The sequence below is a fragment of the Bos taurus genome, chromosome 4, assembly GCF_002263795.3.
Source record: "Bos taurus isolate L1 Dominette 01449 registration number 42190680 breed Hereford chromosome 4, ARS-UCD2.0, whole genome shotgun sequence".
NCBI lineage: Eukaryota > Metazoa > Chordata > Mammalia > Artiodactyla > Bovidae > Bos > Bos taurus.
In genome coordinates, this window is record NC_037331.1 from 28784251 (window position 1) to 28811007 (window position 26757).

Here is a 26757-nt window from a genome sequence, read left to right on the forward strand (position 1 = left end):
GTTTTCAATTGTGAGAGACAATAAATCCTTTGTGCTTAACCCTGTTCAATAGGTTTTCTGACACCAGCTCCTGAAAGACTGCTAAATGACAATCTTAACCTAGAGCGACTGTATTTGCTCTAGTGAAGTTTCTTAATAGTTTCAAGGAACAGTTTTAAGTAGCATTAAATCCATTCAGAGGAAACCAAGCAATAGTTAATTTGTACCTTATTACTGATCAGATAAAGAGAATCAATGAAATATATTTTCCATTTTTATAAAGACCAGCAAAAAAAAGTTTCCATTGCTCCTGAACAGTCTCCTTTCATTAGACCATAATCAAACTGTTTCCTATCTCCCCTTCACAATTTCCTTGCTTTCCACCATGATATAAAGGGGACTGAGTGAGCACTGAATACACATTTTCTGGAATAAAAGAGTATATCTTCCTCCTGTCGAATGAATTGTTCTAATATACAAAAAAAAAAAAAAAAAGAGTTTATAATTTTATTGTGCCATTTAACCTAATAAGTGTAAGGTCAACATCATACCAAACTTGTCAATCACAAATTCTGTTTAAATGACTGACTTTTGCAGAATCAGCTGAAGTAAAACCAGTAATATCATCATGGCTAAGTTTGACTTTCATCTTAAATATAATCATATTTATATAAATACGTTAAATATCTCAGCATATTCCATGGGTTTAAATGTCAACTTACAATATTAGGAACTCTTAAAATCTGCTTCCGAGCCCCCAAAGAGAGTCTCAAATGTCACTCTGTTCAGTTCAGTTCAGTTCAGTCGCTCAGTCGTGTCCGACTCTACAACCCCATGAATCGCAGCACGCCGGGCCTCCCTGTCCATCACCAACTCCCAGAGTTCACTCAAACTCACATCCATCGAGTCGGTGATGCCATCCAGCCATCTCATCCTCTGTCGTCCCCTTTTCCTCCTGTCCCCAATCCCTCCCAGCATCAGGGTCTTTTCCAATGAGTCAACTCTTTGCATGAGGTGGCCAAAGTACTGGAGTTTCAGCTTCACCATCATTCCTTCCAAAGAAATCCCAGGGCTGATCTCCTTCAGAATGGACTGGTTGGATCTCCTTTCAGTCCAAGGGGCTCTCAAGAGTCTTCTCCAACACCACAGTTCAAAAGCATCAATTCTTTGGCACTCAGCCTTCTTCACAGTCCAACTCTCACATCCATACATGACCACAGGAAAAACCATAGCCTTGACTAAACAGACCTTTGTTGGCAAAGTTATGTCTCTGCTTTTGAATATGCTATCTAGGTTGGACATTACTTTCCTTCCAAGGAGTAAGCTAAGAACAAATTAAAAAAAAAGTAATTAAAAATAAACTTTTAGCAAAGGATGAAATATGATATATTAATGTCAAAGTGAGGTTGCTCGGCTCATCACCTATTGTCAGAGTCACCATCCCTTTAAATGTGAAACTCCTCTTTGGAAAGAGAATATCTATCTACCTTATCAACAATGTTTGTGATCACTTTGTAATTCTACAAAGAGAGTGGGGCATGGAAATGGGTGTGTTGATCACTTTAGAAACATTTATTTTTTCCCAAATGGGGAAAAATTAATTCAGCAAGACATTTAACAAGTGATGGGCTACTAAAAACAAGTAGCTAAAATCCCAAGATGTTTTATAGAAACAAGTGCATATATTTTGCAAAATCACCTTAACACAATAAATTTATCAAATTATTAATTGTTTTATTCAAATGTGATTACATTTTAGATGAGACACAGAGATCTTTAATTAGTTTTCTAATAAAATTCATTTTGAAGCTTTTATGAGTTCATTAGTTTACTTTATATATATAAATGGAGCCATTATATAATCTGATTTGGTTTTTTTAATTCAAAAACTATTTTTTGATCGAGTGACATAAAAATTTGTTACCCAGAAGTAAGGTTTTCTGGTTTTATAAAGACTCCTTTGTTCTTAGAGATGAAGGATGGGTAACACTGTGGTTCTCAAAGGAGAGTCCTTGGACCAGCAGCATCTCTATCACCTGAGAACTTAGCAGAAATACAGATTTTCAGGCAGCACCCCAGACCTGCTGAATCAGAATTGTGGGGTGGAGCCCAAAAGTCTATATTCCAACAAGCCCTCCAGGTGATTCTGCAGTTGCTAAAGCTGAAGAACCTCTGCATAGAGGTTGCTTGGTCTAAGGCCTTTGCAATAGGAAGGGAGCCTGTTTGACAGTGTGCTTTCGGTAGCTCCGAGCAAAACAACTGGTGACCTTCTCATACCTCTAATCTAGTTTGTTCTGAATAGTTGATGGTTTTCAACTATTCAAAATAGTGCACATTGTGTAACCTGAAATTGTAGGCTATGTGAGTAATAAGTGAGATAGTATCTGTACAGAGCTTAGTGAGCTTATGTGTGCTATGCCTCACACATGCAGGACTTTATGTTAATGTAGATAATTGATATTCAGACTATAAGTTTTAATTTATATTTTTCCCTCATAGCAAAATAAATCTATAAAACCCATAAAATATCCCATTCATTATACATTCATAAATATTTAAGCCTAAGAGGAGTTTAGAGACTACCCAGTTCGAGCCCCTCATTTTACAGATGAGAAAACCAAAGCCTGGGGAGGCTGAATGATAGGTGAAAAGTCTCTTAGGAAGTGATAGGAAAAACATTAGAAGCCACAGCTACAATCCCTGGACTAGTATCTTATAGAAGAAGCCTTTCATGTTGTACTCACCACTACAACAGCACTGCTTGATCTGGAATTTTCTCCTTTGCCATTACTAATTATCACCCAGTACTAATCTCTCCATCACTCCCTCGTGTGTGTGTGTGTGTGTTAGTTGCTCATTCGCGTCTGACTCTTTGTGACCCTATGGACTGTGGCCTGTCAGGCTCCTCTGTCCATGGAATTCTCCAGGCAAGAATTCTGGAGTGGGTTGCCATACCCGTCTCCAGGAGAACTCCCAACCCGGGATAGAACCTGGGTCTCCTGCGTTGCAGGCAGATTCTTTACAATCTGAGCCAATAGGGAAGCCCCCCTTCATGTGTGAACTGACACTATTATTCAGAATTGCAAAGCTATTAGATTTAAAACTTTCTGGCCTACATAGGCCTCAGTTCAGTTCAGTTCAGTCACTCAGTCGTGTCTGACTCTTTGCGACCCCATGAATCACAGCACGCCAGGCCTCCCTGTCCATCACCAACTCCCGGAGTTCACTCAAATTCACGTCCATCGAGTCAGTGATGCCATCCAACCATCTCATCCTCTGTCATCCCCTTCTCCTCCTGCCCCCAATCCCTCCCAGCATCAGAGTCTTTTCCAATGAGTCAACTCTTCACATGAGGTGGCCAAAGTACTGGAGTTTCAGCATTAGCATCATTCCTTCCAAAGAACACCCAGGACTGATCTCCTTCAGAATGGACTGGTTGGATCTCCTTGCAGTCCAAGGGACTCTCAAGAGTCTTTTACAACACTACAGTTCAAAAGCATCAATTCGTCAGTGCTCAGCTTTATTCACAGTCCAACTCTCACATCCATACATGACCACTGGAAAAACCATAGCCTTGACTAGACGGACCTTTGTTGGCAAAGTAATGTCTCTGCTTTTGAATATGCTATCTAGATTGGTCATAACTTTCCTTCCAAGGAGTAAGCGTCTTTTGATTTCATGGCTGCAATCACCATCTGCAGTCATTTTGGAGCCCAGAAAAATAGTCTGACACTGTTTCCCCATCTATTTGCCAGGAAGTGATGGGACTAGATGCCATGATCTTTGTTTTCTGAATGCTGAGTTTTAAGCCAACTTTTTCACTCTCCTCTTTCACTTTCATCAACAGGCTTTTTAGTTCCTCTTCACTTTCTGCCATAAGGGTGGTGTCATCTGCATATCTGAGGTTATTGATATTTCTCCTGGCAATCTTGATTCCAGCTTGTGCTTCTTCCAGTCCAGTGTTTCTCATGATGTACTCTGCATATAAGTTAAATAAGCAGAGTGACAATATACAGCCCTGACATATTCCTTTTCCTATTTGGAAGCAGTCTGTTGTTCTATGTCCAGTTCTAACTGTTGCTTCCTGACCTGCATACAGGTTTCTCAAGAGGCTGGTCAGGTGGTCTGCTAAAAAGAAAAGGTAAAATATGTATGCAAAAGCCACAGATTTCTACAACAGTTAGTGAAATACTGAAATACTGTAGTGTATCCATAGTCACTTTTTATTTCATGTTGTGGTCTAGAAAATAAGCATGCAAGAAACCAACTTTCAACAATTATGTTATTCTGAAGAAAGTCTTTGGGTTAACCCCAGCTCTTTATAACTCTGAAATTCACTAAATTATACAGCAGCACGTGAATGAAACTTCATACGGAAGTAAGGGGAAGACGTTTGTAAATATAAAAAGAAAGAAATCTATTTTAACTAGAAAAGCCTTCAGAGACATAATTTTTATTATCTCCTTTTACTTTATAGCGCCTAAAATATTCCTTAGACATGAAAAAAATATAGGAAATAAAATTTACAAAATCACAGTATGAAAATTCATTTTGAAACTTCCAATTATGTATAGTATTGTATGATTTTGAATGTATTTTCTTCATTGTATTTACATATAACATATTCAAAGTTATTTAGCAGTAGCAACATGTCTTAGACAAACACCATCCATTAACGTAGTGCATTCTGCTCCTTCCAGAGACCTAGTTATCCCCAGTTTCAAAACTTCATGTGGTATTTTCTACATTACAGAACATGAAAGTGTGCTGTACTCATGACTGGCATGAACATTAATGACACACCATTACTTGCACCTCCTTAATTGACTTTCATATTAAGGCTTTAACAGAAGGAAGTAGAGGATCTGTGGCTTACATAGAAAAATTACTACATTGTAAGCTGAGCACTGAACAAGAATCTCATCCTAATTCATCATTAGGCGAAAAGCCTGAGGAACTGAAAGAATCAGCTATGCTTTTTCCAGTTTCCAAATGCTTGAAGAAGTTTTACATTAATGGCTTTTGATGCTTTTAATGATGTCAAGGATGGGATTTAATTGCCTTATTAATTCTCTTGATTTGCTGCCAAATGTTAAAGGCAATTTGTGATTACTAAGCTAATCTTTTCTGATTATGAAAATCCATTATAGGAAGAAAAATATAAAATTCAGAAAAGTGGAAATGATTTATAAAAATGTTAGAATATATTTAAAAGAACAGAATGTTTGGACATGGGTTTAAAATTCCTCTGAAAGGATTTGTTATGAGATTGGAAGATATCTTTGTGTATATTAATATTTAAACTGTTGTTTCATCCTTAAATTACAGAGATAGTGCTGTTCATTTTTAAAACTCTTCTCAAACTTCCCAACCACAATCACAACACTCTGATGTGATAAACCTGAGTGATTTATTTAATCTTACTGCCCTAATCAACTCACAAGATCTCTGTTGTCTCAGATCTTAGAGCCTGGAAAAACCCAGTTATTAATTCCTTATTATCCTTTCCCGAAATTCTCTGGTTTGCTGACATGCTAATAAGATTCCAAGAATGTTCTAAAGAAAGCAAAAGCAAAATCACCACTAAAAATGATTGTGTTCCGAACTTACAGATTGTTTCTTTTTTCTCCCTTCTCCCTGAATTCATTTTCAACTGAAATAAATTCTGTCCTTGAATGTGTGTACATAACTCCTTGGGCAGGCTGTATTCACTTATCATCAAATACAAATATTAAAAGCCTTAAAGATCTTAAATCCTAATTCAAATTACCTTTGCCAGCATACCAAATACCTCAGGGTAGGTGTATTAAAAGCTCTAAAATGATTCTGCTTTTACTTTTTAGCCAAATGGACATGTTTTATTCAGGATCCCTAAATAAAATCCTTATTCAGCTCATCCACATTACCTTTGAAGACTTCTCTTTCTTTCCCTCATTCCTTCACCCTTCCCAGCCCTTCACCTTGGGTACATGCATCTCCTGAGCTCCCTTCCGGCTTGAGGGCTTCAGTGCACTGAGGAACTGCCCTGCCACCCTCTCCAGACAAGAAGCAATGTCTGATCCTCCTTCAGGCGCATCATTTCTTTACCAGGGAAAACTTATGCGATCTCCCTGATCCTCATGATTCCCCCCTCCCCTGCCCCGAATCTATATCTCTTGGCATTCCAGCCTTTCCTCTGCAGCTGGTATTGCAGATGCCATTTTAAATTTAATTGTATAATTCTTTATTATTGCCTCTATCACTTCAGCAGTACTGAAGTCAGGGGGATCATGCTGTTTTTTCCCATTATTAATCTCAAACATCTATGCATCTGCCACAAAGTGGGTACACACACTCTGTCAACTGAATGACAATAAATGAGTGACTGTCCAGGGCACATAAACAGAGGCAGGCAGCCAAAGGACTGGACACAGGAGTAAGCACAGACCAGCCCTTATCAACTCTCTAGCAGTTAGCATTCATACTTGCCTAAATTTCTGTACAATCTTTGTATTCCAAAAGATTTATAAGACATTCTGAAATACACACACATACACATGATTACACAAACACCTGAGCATGCACACACACACACACAGGTATCAGTGTTTCTGGTAGATAAGATGGCTGCATTCAGCAGTAAGAAATCAGGCTTTTAAAAAATAACCCTTCTTTTCAAAAAATCTTTGAAAGTTAAAAGAATTACTCTGCATTATGATCCTGAAGAAAAAGTTGAAGGATTAGCTAGACCTCAAGATGGAGGAAGGTGGTAAAAATTCCAGTTGGTGGATGCAGACAACAGATTTCCAGTCGTATCTTCCTTCTGGCACCTTCATGAGATGGTAGAATAGAGCAGAGAGCTTAATTAAAAGGAAATAATTACCTATAAGTTTTAATATGCATTTTGTTTTTTTTTAAACTATATTCCCATGTGCTATGTTTGGGGCTAGTGCACTGGAATGACCCAGAGGGATGGTATGGGGAGGGAGGAGGGAGGAGGGTTCAGGATGGGGAACACATGTATACCTGTAGCGGATTCATTTTGATATTTGGCAAAACTAATACAATTTGTAAAATTTAAAAATAAAATAAAATTTAAAAAAAAAGAGCCAGATTCTGCAAACAGAAAACCTGCTTCACACTGGCTGTATAGCCCTGACTGTCCTCTCCAGCCCTTAGTTTCTTCACATGAAAAATGGGAATAATCCTAGCAAATGCCACTGGAAATAAAAGTGATCAGGTAGAGAAAGTAGGTAGTCTGATGCCTGGCCACAGAGCATTGCTCCCTTCTCCTCTCCCTCTACCTGTCTGCTGGCAAAATTCCAGTGTTTAGAGAGCCTCTGGATTATCTGGGTTTCTGTGTGATGTAATTATGCTGGCAGTCATTTGCTTTAACTAAAAGAAATTAAAAGTAACTTTGAAAGGGAGAAAGAGTTTTTTCTTTCCATTCTCAACAATAAAGCAGCTTAATGTTTGCATGTGAAAGGCAGATACAAAAATACATATTTGATTATAAAACCCATCCTTAGATTTTGTGCTAGGCTATGTTTTCACTGGGAAAAACTTTTTTTTTTTTTTCTTAAAAGCAATACTTTTCTGAGATTCTTTTCCTCTCTCTCTCTCACACACCCCCCTTTCTCCCTCTACTCCTTCCTCTCAAAAACATATCCTTCATTTCTATACTTCCTCAGAAGTGGAGAATGCAGTTGCTCTCAAAACCTCTAAAGAATTCACTAGTATTAAAGCTCCAGTTAAGTCTCGCCACTGTTTGGTCACAGGGTTTTTCATTCTGTCCAAAGCCGATTGTAGGTCTTGTAACACATCTCTGTAGCTGTTTCCATAGTGAGCACTCCAAGTATAAAGAAAATCATAGGCAGGTTTCCACATCATCTATACAGAAAAAAAAAAAAAAAATTAGACTAGTTTGTAAATAAGTCAGAGAGGAAAAGAGATGCTTTAAAAAAGGGTTAATAAGGCTCTTAAAATTTGAAAACAGAATACTAATTATATGTAAATATATATATGCATATCTACACACACTTATTTAATGTCACAGATGATGCTCAGTCACACATTCAGGTGCAACTCTTTGTGACCCCACGGACTATAGTCTGCAGGCTACTCTGTCCCTGGAATTTTCCAGGCAAGAATATTGGAGTGGGCTGCCATTTCCTCATCCAGGGGATTTTCCCAACCCAGGGATCAAACCTGTGTCTACTGTATCTCCTGCACTGGCAGGTGGGTTCCTTACCCCTAGTACCACCTGGCAAGCCCAATACCACAGAAAATATGTTTTAATAACTATCACTCCTCTGTTATATCCCTGTGTTTCTAAAACTATAGATTAAAAAAAAAAAACAGTGACCATAAATAGGGCCTTTTTTTTCTAGATTCATCTAAACACTGCTCATTTTCTTCATGTGAATTCCTTATGCAATTTTTTTACTATAACAAATACTACTGAGATAAACTTTTCACTCTCTGACACATTTTTAAGGTGTAAGTCATAACTCTTTTATTGTTATATATATATCTGTGGTGATCTTTACCACACCACATATAACAAGAAGGAGCTAAACAGTATATCTAATGCTTTAAGTCATTGTATTTGAGCAAGTCTCAGTTCAGTTCAGTCACTCAGTCATGTCCAACTCTTAGTGACCCCATGGACTGCAGCATGCCAGGCCTCCCTGTCCATCACCAACTCCCAGAGCTTATTCAAACTCATGTCCAGAGTTGGCAACACCATCCAACCATCTCATCCTCTGTCGTCCCCTTCTCCTCCTGCCTTCAAACTCTCCCAGCATGAGGGTCTTTTCCAGTGAGTCAGTTCTTTGCATCAGGTGGCCAAAGTATTGGTGCTTCAGCTTCAGCATCAGTTCTTCCAATGAATATTCAGGACTGATTTCTTTAGGATAGACTGGTTGGATCTCCTTGCAGTCCAAGGGACTCTCAAGAGTATTCTCCAATACCACAGTTCAAAAGCATCAATTCTTCAGCGCTCAGCTTTCTTTATAGTCCAATTCTTACATCCATACATGACTACTGGAGAAACCATAGTTTTGAGTAGACGTACCTTTGTTGGCAAAGTAATGCCTCTGCTTTTTAATATGCTGTCTAGGTTGATCATAGCTTTTCTTCCAAGGAGCAAGCATCTTTTAATTTCATGGCTGCAGTCACCATCTGCAGTGATTTTGGAGCCCCCCAAAAATTCTCTCACTGTTTCCATTGTTTCCCCATCTATCTGTCATGAGCAAGTCTATAAATAAGTAAAAATGTAGCTTCATGATCAAGTCAAAAGGAACACAGAAATATACTTCTCTAATTAAAAAACAATTTAATGATACATTTTAATAACCAAAAGAAGGAGAGATATTCAATACTTCATTGTGCTTTCTCTAAAGCACCTACCCATACTAATGACCTCATTGTTTCCATAGAAATAAATGTACGTCAAAGAGGAACCTCACAAAAGAGCGTGTATATAGTGGTAACCAAGGCAACCAGCCTCAGAGAGAATAGAGACAAAGGCTGACCAAATAAGACAAACTGCAGAAAACACACACACAGACACATAGCCATGTTAAAATGCATTTTTTTCTAGGATAATAAAAAAATGAACCCTGTACTTGTAATGGGAATATTTGGAATATAAACTTTGTTACTTGCTACTTTCTTGGGTTCGCTAAACTAATTCATTTGTGATTTTATCACTTTCAAAGTGCAGGAACACAGACTGTGACATATTATGCAGAGCTGCCCCTTTAAAATTGAGCCTCCAGTAACAGTAATATCACGTGAAGCAGGGCCTTGAGATCTAATTGTCATCCTCCACTGATACCCCATATACTCTGCATTGAAGCTAACAGAATGAAAGACCTAAATAAGGAGTTCTGCTATGTTTCATTTCAATCTATATATTAATAAAAGAGTAGGCATCAAGACAAAAGTATAATTTGATGTTATTTATTCAAATGGCATTCCTGGGAAGCCATGAACACCTGTATTTTCACCTCTCCAGGCAAAGCTTGATTCTTCAGGATACTGAATGGAAGATAATTATCAGTTAAACCATATTGATGTGGTCTTGATGCAGCAACAGAAATCACACCGTATTTCTGTATATAAGATTTATCCTTACCAGGCTGATTTATAAAGAACTGTATCTTCCATCACTGGCAAACTGTGAATGAGGTATTCTCTCATCTACTTTCCTGAACACTCACACTGAAACCAAACTTCCCAAAGTGTAGGTTCCACTAATACTCTGCCATGCAAGATGAGCTGAAGTACAGTAACAGAGCCTTACTGTCAGATTCAGTCTTGCCTATCACTGCCAAGATGCACAGAAACACTAACTACAGAATAGTTTATTCTGTACTGGGTATATCTCAGTTAAGTTCTGTTCAGTCACTCAGTCGTGTCCGACTCTTTGTGACCCCATGGACTGCAGCACGCCAGGCCTCCCTGTCCATCACCAACTCCCGGAGCTTATTCAAACTCATGTCCTTCACATTCGTGATGTCATCCAACCATCTCATTCTCTGTTGTCCCCTTCTCCTCCTGCCTTTAATCTTTCCAAGCATCAGGGTCTTTTCAAATGAGTCAGTTCTTTGCATCAGGTGACCAAAGTATTGGAATTTCAGCTTTAGCATCAGTCCTTCCAATGAATATGCAGGACTGATTTCCTTTAGGATGGACAGGTTGGATCTCCTTGCAGTCCAAGGGACTCAGGAGTCTTTTCCAACACCACAGCTCAAAAGCATCAATTCTTCAGCATTCAACTTTCTTTATAGTCCAATTCTCACATCCATACATGACTATTGGAAAAACTATAGCTTTGACTAGATAGACCTTTGTTGGTCAAGTAATGCCTCTGCTTTTTAATATGCTGTCTAAGTTGATCAAAGCTTTTCTTCCAAGGAGCAAGCGTCTTTTAATTTCATGGCTGCTGTCACCATCTGCAATGATTTTGGAGCCCCTAGAATTAAAGTCTCTCACTGTTTCCATTGTTTCTCCATCTATTTGCCATGAAGTGATTAGACCAGATGCCATGATCTTAGTTTTCTAAATGTTGAATTTTAAGCCAACTTTTTCACTCTCCTCTTTTACTTTCAACAAGAGGCTCTTTAGTTCTTCTTCGCTTTCTGCCATAAGGGCGGTGTCATCTGCATATCTGAGGTATTGGTACTTCTCCTGGCAATCTTGATTCCAGCTTGTGCTTCTTCCAGCCCAGCATTTCTCATGATGTACTCTGCATATAAGTTAAATAAGCAGGATGACAATATACAGCCTTGAAGTACTCCTTTTCCTATTTGGAACCAGTCTGTTGTTCCATGTCCAGATCTAACTGTTGCTTCCTGACCTACATACTGATTTCTCAAGAGGCAGGTTAGGTGGTCTGGTATTCCCATCTCTTTCAGAATTTTCCACAGTTTGTTGTGATGCACACAGTCAAAGGCTTCGGCGTAGTCAATAAAGCAGAATTAGATGTTTTTCTGGAACTCTTGCTTTTTCCATGATCCAGTGGATGTTGGCAATTTGATCTCTGGTTCCTCTGCCTTTTCTAAATCCATATCTAAATCTATATCCTAAACCTCTGTAAAAGCTTTAAATTTGTAATCTATGTCAAATTCATTTAAAATTCCCTGATGTTCAACTAACTGGCACAGTATTTTTCAACTTTTTATATATTGTTTAAAATGCTAATGTTTATAGCTAAAGACATTTAAGATTTTATTTTAAGCCCCCTGGTGACTGACTCTGATAAAAAGATGTATTTGATGATGTATTTGATGATATGATATATTTGATGTATAAGATGTATTTGATGATATGATAAACAGCAACTCATTTCATTTCAGTACCAAGATAATGACACAGTATCACAGGGAACAGATGCCTCTAAAGGACAGTAAATGGGTAATTTTCAGGTTGTGCACTACGAGGCAGAATCAAAGTATATGCCTTCACTAATTTTCTTGGGTAGAAAAGCTCTGTTTCAAGTATCTTGTCACAGCACACCAGATTGCTATGTATAGAAAAGGCCTGAGGCATACTCAGTCATAAAGCAGCCCCTTGGTGCTGTCAGAAGCAGGTAATACACCAAGGTGATATGGGAATTAGAAACTACAGATTCAGAAGTCCAATGGTCTATCTACCTACTTAATAAGGCAGCAGCAGCTGCTGCTGCTGCTAAGTCGCTTCAGTCGTGTCCGACTCTGTGCGACCCCATAGACGGCAGCCCACCAGGCTCCCCCATCCCTGGGATTCTCCAGGCAAGAAAACTGGAGTGGGTTGCCATTTCCTTCTCCAATGCATGAAAGTGAAAAATGAAAGTGAAGTCGCTCAGTCGTGTCTGACTCTTTGCGACCCCATGGACTGCAGCCCACCAGGCTCCTCCATCCATGGGATTTTCCAGGCGAGAGTACTGGAGTGGGGTGCCAAAGGCAGAGGGCCATATAATCCCTTCAAGTTTGGTAATTTGTACTCATAGCATAACAGTATGGCCAGTTTTTGCAATTCAGTGGAATGTGGATAGATTGCTGAGTCCCAGACCCTAATTAGGACCTCTGAAGTGGGAAATGACTTCCCAGGAGTCTCCTGTATTTGTCAGAAATACAAGGACGCATATTGCCCCTACACTCATTAGAAATCCCCTGGAGTCTAAACTATAAGCTACCTAGAAATAGGTATAGTGGTTTTGGACTATAAACACATGATTAACTTCATGATTTGTACTAAAACATGAGCACATTTTGCATCCCGTTTTTGCTCCTATTTGCTGCAAACTAAACCTGGATATTCCTTCAGTGGAAAATGTGTTCTGCTATATATAATATCATTGGTGGCTCTCAATACTGATGACACAGAAATACCACTGTGGCACACATTCAATGAAAATGTTTGAAATACATTGTTGTTACTTATTTCACTTTTTAATCAAAATTATTGAGCAACTGCTATAAGGAATTTTGTTACAAAAAGGAATAAAATGAATATAGCAGAGCTCTTGTTTTTAGAAGCTTTATAGCATGGAAGGGAGATTGATTCTTGTAGAAACACTGGCCCAATGTATGAATAGACAAGATTTGGTAGTAAATAATAATTAAGAAAAATTCAAAACTACTTGCATATTGTAATTCAATGTACGACAAAAAAGTGGCAGTTCCATCAACTGAGAAGCACTATGCTGTAATAGAAAGATGAGCATTGATTTCAGAATCCTGGGTTCATATCCAATTTCCTTTTTCTTTTGGAGTATTCTTGCCTGGAATCCCGTGCAGAGAGAAGCCTGATGGGCTACAGTCCATAGGGTCTCAAAGAGTAGGACATGACTAAAGCAACTTAGCACCATATGGCAGACATGGGATAGTTACAGTAAATGTATCAAATTATCAGAGTTTTGAATTTTTATTCTATAAAACTGATAATACTCTCTATGTCTGTGTCCAAAACACCTCATGAAGTGTCTGGCATATAGGATGCATTTAATACTTATAAATAGGATATGATTGTACTTTTTGGTGACGAAAAGATAAGCAGTATGGTTTTAGCCTTACTGAGTTTGAAGTAAAACAGGGGCTATCTGTTATCCCCAATAAGAAACTGAAATAGAGAGATGACCTCTAGGGAGCAGGCAAGGGTTTAGCATAATTCATGCTAAAGTGATGGTGAAGAGCATGAGAGTAGAGGAAAACACCAAGGTAGAAAATAAAGGTGTAAAAAGTTTAACCCATAATGAAGTCTACAATTGGGTACCACAATTAGGAAACAGAAGCAATAAAAGGGTGGAGAAAAGCTGGTGTTAGAGTAATAGAAAAATGAAACAGATTGCTTCATGCTGCAAAAGTTAAGGACTGATAGTATCCCCCAAAGGACATTCAGTGGTTGGCTCACACAAATTTATGTTCATGCAGTCTCCCAATTCCATGTTCAGTGACACACTGGAAAGTTAAAGTCATCCATGTTGGAAGAATTTACACCAAGGAAAGTGGTAAAAGCTATAAATTAGGGCTTTTCCTCCCTGGACAAACTTGTAAAACTACCAGCATGGCACTCTCTCACTGAAGGTGTCTCTCTTCTGTTACTTCTGCTACTTGGAACATCAAGTGATGTGGAAACATGAAATAAAATGGAGAAAATTCAGGATTTTGCCAATTAATAGGACTTTGGTAACCTTGGAGGAGGCAGTTTCAAGAGAGTGGTGAAAGGGAGACTGCAGGTATAAGTAGGTGCCAAGGAACTGGAAGCCACAGAACAAATGGGTCGCATCTGGAATTTGGAAGTTAAAGGAAGAGAGACAACACTAGAAGTAGAGGCAGTGGAAGATAAAACTATGTTTCAAGGGACAATAATCTGTAAAAAGTGATAGTATATAACTGAAGGGAGAATTTGGTTTGAATCCTGACTTAGCCAGATGGAGAATTTAGGGCTGCTGAGGATTAAAGAGGCAGCAAATGTAATATACTCGAGGTGAAAAGTCAATTTTCTTTAGGCAGAAAAGACATAAACACAGACAAACATTAAAATAATTATGGAGTTGGGGCAGGTAGTTAAGGGGGCAAGTATCAAGAATAATTGAGAAGGGATTAGATCAAAAGCGTATGTTGTAGTTATGTACTTGATACACGGATGAGAAATATTAAATTTGGGGATCTATATTTTCCCTCAAAAAGCAAACCTCTGCCAAGCACAGTAAATATAACTTTTTATATATTAAGATTTGCCTTAACAAAGCATGATAGAAGTCCAGCTTTCATCAATGCAATAGTCTAATCAGTTGTTTGTTGTCCTATATGGTATAGATATATGACAATAGGGCTCAAATTCTTAAATATTTACATTTTTCTTTCTTCAGCACTTTTTATTATCTAAAATATTTCTAGTTTTCTTAGCAAGTGAATATATGTTATCACAGGCAAAGACAGAAAACATAACTTGCATACATTAATTAACTATGGCCTTTATGTCCATCACCAACTCGATGGATATGAGTTTGAGCAAGCTCCGGGAGTTGGTGATGGACAGGAAAGCCTGGCGTGCTGCAGTCCATGGGGTCGCAAAGAGTCAGACACAACTGAGCGACTGAACTGAACTGAAATGGTGGACTTTATGAAATTATATCCAAATATACATACACAGTAAGACAACAAAGGATTCTAAACTTTATAATAAATTAAAGAGAAAACAAAATTATTTTCTCTGGAAAAGTTTGAATGAATAAAATGAGTAGAATAAACAATTTTCTTTCTAGGATGATCTATTAAATCTAAAAAAAAATTGGAAATGAGTTGTAGACTGCCAAGAACTCTTCCAGGTTCATGTTATCTTATATCTATTCAGTGGATTAAAAATAGTTCTTCCTCTCTTGCTCAATGCTATGATTTAAGGAAAGATATTCAGGAACTCTGCACTAAATGCTCTGACTAATCAAAAGGACAACATGCTCTTGAAGGTTTGTTTTTGTTGAATTTTTTCCTAACGACAAAACAATTTCCATCAGCCTTCTCATCTTTATCATAAATATTTGACACAGAATATCATAAATATTTGACATCATTCTCATCTCTTTACTCTTACTTAGACTTTTCATGTTAACTTCATGGTGTTTATGGGTTCATCTTTGAATAGGAAGCATGAGGCTGATGAAAGCCGAGAGTTGTTAATTTCTCATCTCTGTGCTATGATCTCTTTGTATAAAGGGCAGCAGCATCAGTAAAACGTTTAACCTATGAAGTCTGAGCAGTTTCCAAATCCTCAGAATTTTTATAGTAGGAATATGTCTTTGATTTATCTTTCAGATACTAGAAGACAAATAAAAAGGTAAAGGAGCAGTGAAAAAATGGTGTGTGATGCGAAAAGAAATGAAACAGGATAGAGTTTTCCAAATTTAGAGTGCTTGTTCCTAAAAGCCAATCAGACGAATTAGATAATGCACTAGATAATGAAATGCAACATGAACAAAAGCAATTCAAATTGAGCAAAGCATTCTTCATCTTATTTTAGCTCATAAAATATGAATAGTATAAAGAATGCAAGTGGTTTTAACTACCTTGAGATAATTACATTTTGCCACATTAAAGAATTAATAATCCACCTACTTTCCTCGTGAAACTATAGAAGCAACGTTTCATTTTAAGCACAATTATCTGACGTATCAAGGCAAATTTGCCTCATTAGTGATTATTATATGCATTCTATCTTCAGTGCATCATTTACAATATCCAGGTGGTCTTTCCATCACCTGTAGTTGGTAAGTACATAAATATTACTAAAGAGGAGGTTGCCATTATCTTCAGAAAAGAAGGGAGACTAACATATCAGGGGTCACTATTTCCTTAGAAAGGAGACAGCACTTGGACTTGGTTAAAATTTGACCTAAGATTCTCTTGGAAAAGTCTCTTTGGGCAGAGACAGCTGTGTTTGCTCTAGAAATAACCTCTTCAAACTTCAGGGATTACGCATGAGCCAGAAGAAGACAAAAGACCCATTCCTTGCTACTACATCAAAATAGTCTAACATCTTAGGAAAACCGAGGTAGGAAAACCTAGGTAGGAAACGAGTCCTGGTCACCTGGCTATAAATATGAGGCCATTTCACTAAAGTATTACCACAAATTTATTTCAGTATTAGATTTTTAATAAATACTAATTTAAGTCTTATAATTAGCTAGGCTTTGGTTTTCTGATTTTTTTTTTGTGATCATTAATAATAAAACTTGATAGAGAAAAATCTAAATTCTAATACAAATATTAGTGTTTATAAATACATTTAAAAATATCTTTGTAATATTTAACCTAATATGACTATGACTTCTATTTGATTTTTAGTGTGGTAATCAGATACATCATTGTTGTTGTTTAGTCACTCAGTTGTATCCAACTCTTTGTGACCCCAGGGACTGTAGCCCTCCAGGCTCATCTGTCTGTGGAATTTCCCAGGCAGGAATACTGGAGTGAGTTGCCATCTCTTATACCAAGGGATCTTCTTGTCCCATGGGTCAAATCCACATCTCCTGCATTGGCAGGTGGATTCTTTACCACTGAGCCACCTGGGAACCCAATTAGATATATAATGCAGAATTAAGCCAAATATCATAGGAATACATTACACTGTGATGTCTTTTTTCTTTATTCTATCATCTAAAAAAGAAGGAGTGTATATTTTTAGAATTACAGATTATAGCACCAAGCATTATAGTACTCTACAAAATAAACCATGATAGTCCACATGCTATGTCACTGTGCCAGATCTCTAGTACAAACAGTGAAGATCTGAGAAATTATTCTACTCACTTTACCACTGGTAGATAAATTTTCATATAATATTTTCTGTTTTTAAACAAACTATTAATATATTTCTTACTATAAAACAGCAGCAAACCATAGACATAAGCACCAAGGCTAGACGTGAGCCAGGCCGAGATACAAAACCAGGCAATACCACATCCTATAAGCAGAGTCCATATGTTGCAGTGTGAACCAGAAAACCATAAGAGTACAAGGATGTTCCTTTTACTTTTTAAAAAATATATTTTCCAAAGAAAATTAAATGCTGTTAAGCCAGTAATAAAAATCTGATCAGCCAGGTTTTTTTTTCCCTCATTTTTTCCATGCATTAGCATTTGCCAGTCTCTCAGAAAAGAAGGTTTACAATCACTGTGGATTCGTCCCTTATCTACATTCTTTCTATGGTTACTCTTGGCTATATTACTTAAAAATTAGTATACTTCATTCCCTTTTTGAAAATCACACATTGTCACACAGTTGTCAAATTCACCTATTCCTCTTAGACAAAATAATAAATAACATGTATTTAGCTATTACAATGTGCAAAGCATTGTCACAAATATTTCACATATTTCAATCCTTCAAACATCTGAAGAATAGGAGAGTATTATTTGCTTCATTTTACAAGAAAAAATGATTCCTAAAAACAGTCAAGTAATGTGTCCAAGGTCTTAGGCTAATAGCTGGTAGAGCTAGAACAGAAACCCAGACAAGGAACTTTAACCAATGCTTGGGCAGTCATTCACGACTCTCCAAAATATATATGTCCAGCCATATCTCCTCATAATTATTAAAATGACCTCTCTCCTCAAACACTCATATTCTCCTCAGTGGTCTCTAGAAGTCACTGTATCCAGAGCCCTGAAACCTCCTTCTAGTCCTCACCAGTTATTAACATGTTACCTATCCTTCAGGACTAAGATATGCCCTCTGAAAGCTCCTGATTCTTTGATTTTCTTTTATTTAGTTAACTCTGAAAAAAGTTATCATCAGTAGAGCACAGTGAATAGAACTGTGTGTAAAACAAAGCTAGATTTAAATCCTAGTCCTGTCACTGATCTGCCACGTAATTCTGGAGAGCTGACACAAATGTATTCACTCAGTTTGCATATCTGCAAAAAGAAAACGGTTTAATGTCTGCTTTGAAAAGTTTGTTGAAGTAAAGGAGATATTGTAAAGAAAGCGCTCATAATGATTAGATGACATGCAGTAAACATGCAACAACTATTATTCTCATTATTATTTATATTTGCTTATTTTAGCATCTAATCATATATGTCTTTGAAATATAACAATGCAAATATTAACAGTTTATCCCAATTCCCATGACAAATGAAATGTGACTTCAGAGAGAAAAGAATCATATCTTTCATTCTGTGTTTGCTGTAGTTCCTATGTTCCAATGTTGAGAACTGATAATCACAGAAAACATGTTAATTGTATGGATGATTTATATACTGAATAAGGATACAGAGGTGAGAGTCTAAAAAAGTAGGAATAACTCCATATAGAACTTTCATTCAGCTATAAAAATAATAATAAAATTACCTGTTTAAGGATTCCTACTTTACCATATTGAAGCTAGACTTAGAATAAAGTGCTCTGAACACTACAGCAGCCAGTTGGAGAATGAGGAGGGAAAAGATTGTAACTAGAAGATAAGACAGAGAATTATCTTCTCACTGATTAAGTGCAGACGGCAGAACATATAAATATTGGCTGTTACAACTCTCTATAGGTGGATGGTTTCTGAGATGAGAAAATATTACCATTAGGAATGTTGACTTCACTGGACTTTTCTATGGAATGATGGCCCATTTTGGTAAATCAGATAAGAGATCAGCCTCAGCAGGTTTATTGTTGCCTGTTGAAGTGGAGGTGGAGCCCAGTGGGCACGGCCAGAAGGTAGTTTAAAAGGGGAAGTGAACCTTTAGTGTCCTTGGTGAATAAATGTTCACACTGAATAAGATGGAAAGAGCACAGCCTTTATTGTTAGACAGGGGACCAATGTGAGACAGTTGCTAAGGAAATCACTTATGTCATAAATGGTAATAATCTCCAGAAGGTTAAATAAAGAATACCTCGTTTAGGCTGGTGAGTATCTTGACCCCGAAATCCCCAGCATTCTACTTGTAAAATACAAATGCTTTTAAATATGGACTCATTTTTTAAATATTTTATTGCTACCTATTTTTTAAAATAAATAGGCTCAGAAAAACTCAGAAAAAAATTTTACTAACATTCACAGGAAATTTTTCTTTGTATAGTGTAAATATACATTTTTCTCAAAAGAAATACTCTGAAAAACACGTTTTGCTTATAATCATATTCTGCTGCTGCTACTGCTGCTAAGTCGCTTCAGTCATGTCCGACTCTGTGCGACCCCATAGACGGCAGCCCACCAGGCTCCCCCGTCCCTGGGAATCTCCAGGCAAGAGCACTGGAGCGGGTTGCCATTTCCTTCTCCAATGCATGAAAGTGAAAATTGAAACTGAAGTCACTCAGTCGTGTCCTACTCTTGTGACCCCATGGGCTGCAGCCTACCAGGCTCCTCCATCCATGGGATTTTCCAGGCAAGAGTACTGGAGTGGGGTGCCATTGCCTTCTCCAAAATAGTACTTGTTTACCTCAAAAGAAGGTGTTAAGGGAGAAACAGAATCAAAAAGATACAGATGGAGGAAAGAAACAGCAGAAGGGCAGCTACAAATTCAACCACAGCAACAACTGTATGGAATGTGAGGGACCCAAACACCCCAGGGAGAACTGGGAGACTGCCAGGATGAAGCTAAACAGCAAAACCCAGCCACACGCCAGGACACAGTGCAATGTACATACAAAGACTAAGGCAGATTAAAAGGGAAGAGAGACAGAAAAAGATACACTCTGCCAACGGAATGAAAACTGAGGTAGCTATATCAACATCAGAGGTTGTGTAATTTTGCTTTTTATGTAGGAATTGTGACATCATTAGAAAAAATGAATAACTTTTCTTAAAATTTTACTTGGGGAGATGGTTAATTTAAAATTGTTGTTCTCAGAAATCTCCAGAGAGAAGCTTTTTTCATCTTATAAAAGAATAAAAAGTGGCCAAAAGAAAAAGTGGAGAGTGAAAAAGTTGGCTTAAAGCTCAACATTCAGAAAACGAAGATCATGGCATCCTGTCCCACCACTTCCTGGGAAATAGATGGGGAAACAGTGGAAACAGTGTCAGACTTTATTTTTCTGGGCTCCAAAATCACTGCAGATGGTGACTGCAGCCATGAAATTAAAAGACGCTTACTCCTTGGAAAGAAAGCTATGACCAACCTAGATAGCATATTGAAAAGCAGAGACATTACTTTGCCAACAAAGGTTCGTCTAGTCAAGGCTATGGTTTTTCCTGTGGTCATGTATGCATGTGAGAGTTGGACTGTGAAGAAAGCTGAGCGCCGAAGAATTGATGCTTTTGAACTGTGGTGTTGGACTCTTGAGAGTCCCTTGGACTGCAAGGAAATCCAACCAGTCCATTCTGAAGGAGATCAGCCCTGGGATTTCTTTGGAAGGAATGATGCTAAAGCTGAAACTCCAGTACATTGGCCACCTCATGCGAAGAGTTGACTCATTGGAAAAGACTCTGATGCTGGGAGGGATTGGGGGCAGGAGGAGAAGGGGACGACAGAGGATGAGATGGCTGGATGGCATCACTGACTCGATGGACGTGAGTCTGAGTGAACTCTGGGAGTTGGTGATGGACAGGGAGGCCTGGTGTGCTGCAATTCATGGGGTCACAAAGAGTCGGACACGACTGAGCAACTGATCTGATCTGAAAAGAAAAATGTGATACTCTTTTTGATAATCCATTCTTAAATTGGCTGAGGTGTTGAGGCAAATTTTGATAGAATCATGACATGGCTTGAAAAAAAGAAAAAAAAAAAAAATGAGCTTTTTAAATTCCCCGTCCCAAGCATAACTCCCAGCTCTGCCACTCAGCTACTATACTGTATTTGAATGGGTGGTCAATGCGTAGGGGTTAAAGTATAAGGACTCCAAAGTCAAAGGTCTGTGCTCCAAACTTGGTTCTGTGAGTTTCTAACTATGCACGTTTGAGCAAGTTACTTAGCCTCCCTACAGCTTAGATAACATTAGTATCCACCCCACAAGTTTTTTGTTCAAAGGATTAAATAAGTTAATTGTTGAACTGTTACTGGAACAGCGACTGGCACAGAGTAAGTGCCAGATAACTGTTAGATAAAATAAAAATAGAACAAAGGAAAAAGGGAGAAGTTGAACAGCAAGGAAAGTGAGTGAAAAGAAGCTGATTGTAGGCACTGGCACACACAGGAGGAAATTTTCTAAATGTGTGTCCACTGAGGAAGTGAGATAAAGGAAATAAAAAGCAGCATGGGAACCACAAGAATTTGTTATCTCCTTGCCCCAGTTTCAATTCCCTCCCTCTGCACACCCTATCCAGAATTAATAAAAGTATGTTTTGAAATCAACTGCTTAACCTTTAAATTAATCTTATTGAAGAATCATCTCCTCCTTAAGAAAAAAATATTGTACAGGTTTTTTTCTTTTTTCAGAGACCTGGAAACCAGCATACATTTACCCTTTACAGTACATAGTCTAAAAGGTAAAATTTTTATAGATTATTTGGAATAGTTTCTAAACATTTAACCACATGCACCAAAGTGATGGGGGCTTCCCGGGTAAAGCTCAGTGGTAAAGAAGACACCTGCAATGCAGGAGCCGCAGGAGACGTGGGTTTGATCGCTGGGTCGGGTAGATCCCCTGGAGGAGGGCATGGCAACCCACTCCAGTATTCTTGCCTGGAGAATCCCATGGACAGAGGAGCCTGGCGGGCTACAATCCATACAGCTGCGAAGAGTCAGTCATGACTGAAGCAACTTAGCAGGGCAAGCACCAAAGTGAAGATTGTTAGTGCTTATCGCAATAAATTAAACAATAGGCCCTAGAAAGACACACAGAGGTTTTCCTTTCCGGTTCTGAGTATTTATCAGCCTCAGGCATAGACTTAGTCATTCGTGATTTGGGCTGTGCTAAAGTAAATAAAGGAAAAGTAGGCTGTTAGCTGGCCTTTATGAAGATTTGCGGGGAAGACAAACTGAAAACAACCGCAATTTGAGACAAGTTGGATATTTAACAAAATTTCTTGATAAACAACTCTAAGTAAAATCTTTTTAAAAACAGAGCTTAATGAGAAAAAAAACAAGCCCTGATTTCAACTGGACAACTTTTTTTGGAAAGATTTTTTTTTTTTTTAACAACTGTTTTAGCTTCACAGCACAGTTGAGAGGAAGATACAAAGATTTCCCATTTATCTCCTGCCTCCACACATGCATAGCCTTCCCCATTATCAACATCCTTCACCACAGTGGTATATTGGATACAACTGATGAATCTACACTGATACATCATAATCACTCAAAGTCCATAGTGTAGGGTTAACATCTATGTACGTTCAATTGGTCTGAACAAATATAAAATGATATGTATTCATCACTATGGTGTCATATTGAGTTTTTTCACTGTCGTAAAAATCCTTTGTATTCTGCCTGTTTATTCCTCTCTTCCAAACTCTGGCAACCACTGATTTGTCTCCATAGTTTTGACTTTTCCAGAACATCATATATTTGGAATCGTACAGTATATAGCCTTTTCAGATTGGGTTCTTTTCTTTAGTAATGTTATTTGAAGGATCTTCCATGTCTTTTCATGGTTTGATAAGTCATTTTTTTATGTGCTGAATAAAAGTTCATTGTCATGTAATATTCTATTATATCACAGTGTACTTATCCATTCACATTCACCTACTGAAGGACATCTTGGTTACTTCCAGGTTTTACTAATTACGAATACAGAAGCTGTAAACATTCATGTACAGGTTTTTGTGTGGACAAAAGTTTTCAATGCCTTTGAGTAAATACCAAGGAGCAGGACTGATGGATCATATATCAAGAGTACGTTTCATTTGCCGGAAACAGCCAAGACACTCCAAAGTGACTGTGTAATTCCACGAGCAGTGAATGAGGGTTCCTGTTACTCGTATTCTCAATAGCGTTTGGTGCAGTCAGTGTTCTGGATTTTGGCTACTCTAATAGGTGTGTGAGTGTGTGTGTGTGCTCAGTTGTATCCGACTCTTTGAGACCCCATGGACTGTAGGCGGCCAGGCTCCAATCTGCAGACACACACTGCACACACAGGTGACATAGTTACTTCAAAGTAAGAAAATTTTCTCAAGAAATTAATACCCAGTTCTATGCTCAAAAAGGAAGCAGAGAATATAGATTTTGCCTCCTATCAAGTCATTATCTAACTAGAGAGATAATTTTTCCTTAACTGAAATATCTTGAAAATGTTTGCACTCATGTGAAACAGAGATACAGGCCATTTTATATGTACTCATTACTGGAATATTTTTATTTCAGTTCAGTTCAGTCGCTCATTTGAGACCCCACAAACTGGAGCATGTCAGGCTTCCCTGTCCATCACCAACTCCCAGAGCTTCTCAAACTCATGTCCTTCCAGGCGGTAATGCCATCCAAGGATTCATCATCCATCGTCCCCTTCTCTTCCTGCCTTCAATCTTGCTCAGCATCAAGGTCTTTTCCAATAAGTCAGTTCGCATCAGGTGGCCAAAGTATTGGAGCTTTATCTTCAGCATCAGTCCTTCCAATGAATATTCAGGACTAATTTCCTTTAGGATTGACTGGTTTGATCTTCTTGTGTCCAGGGGACTCTCAAGAGTCTTCTCCAATACCACAGTTCAAAAGCATCAATTCTTCAGTGCTCAGCTTTCTCTATGGTCCAAACCTCACATCCATACATGATTACTGGAAAAACCATAGCTTTGACTAGATGGACCTTTGTTAGCAAAGTAATGTCTCTGCTTTTTAATACACTGTCTAGGTTTCTCATAGCCTTTCTCCAAGGAGCAAGTGTCTTTAATTTCATGGCTGCAGTCACCATCTGAAGTGACTTTGGAATCCAAGAAAATAAAGTCTGTCAGTGTTTCCATTGTTTCCCCATATATTTGCCATGAAGTGATGGGACCAGATGCCATGATCTTAGTTTTTTGAATATTGAGTTTTAAGGTAGCTTTTTCACTCTCCTCTTTCACTTTCATCAAGAGGCTCTTTAGTTCTTCTTGGCTTTCTGCCATAAGGGTGGTTTCATGTGCATATCTGAGCTTTTTTGATATTTCTCCCAGCAATCTTGATTCCAGCTTGTGCTTCATCCAGCCTGGCATTTTACATGATGCACTCTGCACCCTGTTAAATAAGTAGGGTGATAATATACAGCCTTGATGTACTTCTTTCCCAATTTGGAACCAGTCCATTGTTCCATGTCCAGTTCTAACTGTTGCTTCTTGACTTGCATACAGATTTCCCAGGAGGCAGGTCAGGTGGTCTGGTATTCCCATCTCTTTAAGAATTTTCCACAGTCTGTTGTGACCCACACAAAGGCTTTAATGGAGTCAATGAAGCAGAAGTAGATGTTTTTCTGGAATTCTCTTGCCTTTTCTGTGATCCAAAGGATGTGATCTCTGGTTCCTCTGCCTTTTCTAAATCCAGTTTGAACATCTGGAAGTTCTAGGTTCATGTACTGTTGAAGACTAGATTGGAGAATTTTGAGCATTACTTTGCCAGCATATGAGATGAGTAGAATTGTACAGTAGTTTGAACATTCTTTGGCATTGCCTTTCTTTGGGATTGGAATGAAAGCTGACCTTTTCCAGTTCTGTGGCCACTTGTGAGTTTTCCAAATTTGCTGGCATATTGAGTGCAGCAATTTAACAGCATTATTTTCTAGGATTTGAAATAGCTCAGCTGGAATTCCATCACCTCCACTAGCTTTGTTCATAGTGATGCTTCCTATGATCCACTTGACCTCGCACTCCAGGTGGTCTGGCACTAGGTCAGTTATTACACCATCATGGTTATCTGAGTCATTAAGATCTTTTTTGTATAGTTCTTCTGTGTATTCTTGCCACCTCTTAATATTTTCTGCTTCTGTTAGGTTCATACTGTTTCTGTCTTTTATTGTGCCCATCTTTGCATGAAATGTTCCCTTGGTATTTCTAATTTTTTTTGTATTTCTAAATGTTTTGTTCCCTTGGTATTTCAAATTTCTAGTCTTTCCCATTCTGTTGTTTTCCGCTATTTCCTCGTATCGATCATTTAGGAAGGCTCTCTTGTCTCTCCTTACTATTCTTTGGAACTGTGCATTCAGATGGATATTTACTTTTCTCCTTGCCTTTTGCTTCTCTTTTTTTCTCAGCTCCTTAGACAACCATTTTGCCTTTTTGCATTTCTTTTTCTTGGGGATGGTTTTGATCTCAGCCTCCTGTACAGTGTTACGAACTTCTTCCATAGTTCTTCAGGCACTCTATCAGATCTAATTCCTTTAATCTATCACTTCTACTGTATAAGCGTAAGGGATTTGATTTAGTCAATAAAAAAATGACTCATATGTCTTTGTGGTAAATAGAGAAAATATTTATATAACTTACACTGAATAGTATACTTTGTTTTAATATTAATAAAAATTTTGAATTTTACGTATTTGCTTTGTTTTACATGCTGTGAGAAATGGAATATGTCATGCCATACCAGCAAACAAGGATCACAGTCATCAGTGATTCTAGTCCTTCAAATGTGAATTCCTGAGTCCTAAGGGTACCCAGGAAGAGCACCTGAGCTCTCTGGCCCATTGGGCCACAGTCACTCCCTACAGTGAGCATGGAGGAATTCAGGATGTGAAAAATGCAGGATGCTGGGCCCAGATGGCTGAGATGCATATTAAAGGAATGATTTCAGTAAGCCCAGACTTGTATTTTCCCATACACAGAAAAGTGCTACATTCCTTAACTTGAGATATCTGGTTTTCTGTAATTTACCAAATACTTTTGATGTTCAGACTACCTGCCCTTTGTTGCAAACTTCTATATGACCTGACTCTTCCCCCCACTTCCTCAGAGCAGTTCTTTCAGGGATGCTCAAGATGCTGCCTCCCAGGCTTAACTCTGCAAAATTTCCAAATAAAACATAACTCTCAACTTTTAGTTTGTGACTATATTTTAAGCTGACATCTGTCATTCTGTATTTGATGTCTATAGTTACTGTATGCAAAATTGTGAAGGAGATAGATAACGCACACAGATATCTCTAGCTATTGTTACCAATGACCTCACACCATTTACTCTCTTAAATGTTTTTTTGTCACCAAATATTATTTACCACCAATGACTGATTCTATTTTTGAAGCTGATAAATACTTACTATTGTGTCCCTTTTCCTTGTCCTGACTGGGTCCCAACTCTTTCCTTCAAAGTTTATCTTTTCTCTGCTTCAAGTTCTTATAGCCCTTCATAACAACTGCCTATCTCATTTGGTCAATTTATTTGATAAAAGGCCATATGCAATCCAGTAGGAGAAACATCAATATATCTTAAAGGTTCTTAATACCGTTAAAGAGTGACATGAGTATATTTCAGATAACATCAATG

At 38.0% G+C, this 26757-nt stretch overlaps 1 protein-coding gene across 5 annotated transcripts in view; it reads right to left on the reverse strand.

The window, feature by feature from the left end:
* Nucleotides 1–472: 472 nt before the first annotated feature.
* The window catches only part of MACC1 (MET transcriptional regulator MACC1), a 101669-nt gene continuing 75384 nt past the window's right edge, over nucleotides 473–26757 (reverse strand). For 4 of the 5 annotated variants that reach the window (XM_010804076.4, XM_010804075.4, XM_010804071.4 and 1 more), the window contains one exon: nucleotides 473–7848. In XM_010804076.4, coding sequence (XP_010802378.1) covers nucleotides 7636–7848 — 213 coding nt within the window. In that variant the 3' untranslated portion in view covers nucleotides 473–7635. The remainder of the gene's footprint in view (nucleotides 7849–26757) is intronic. The other variant, XR_009494195.1, reaches the window with a different exon arrangement.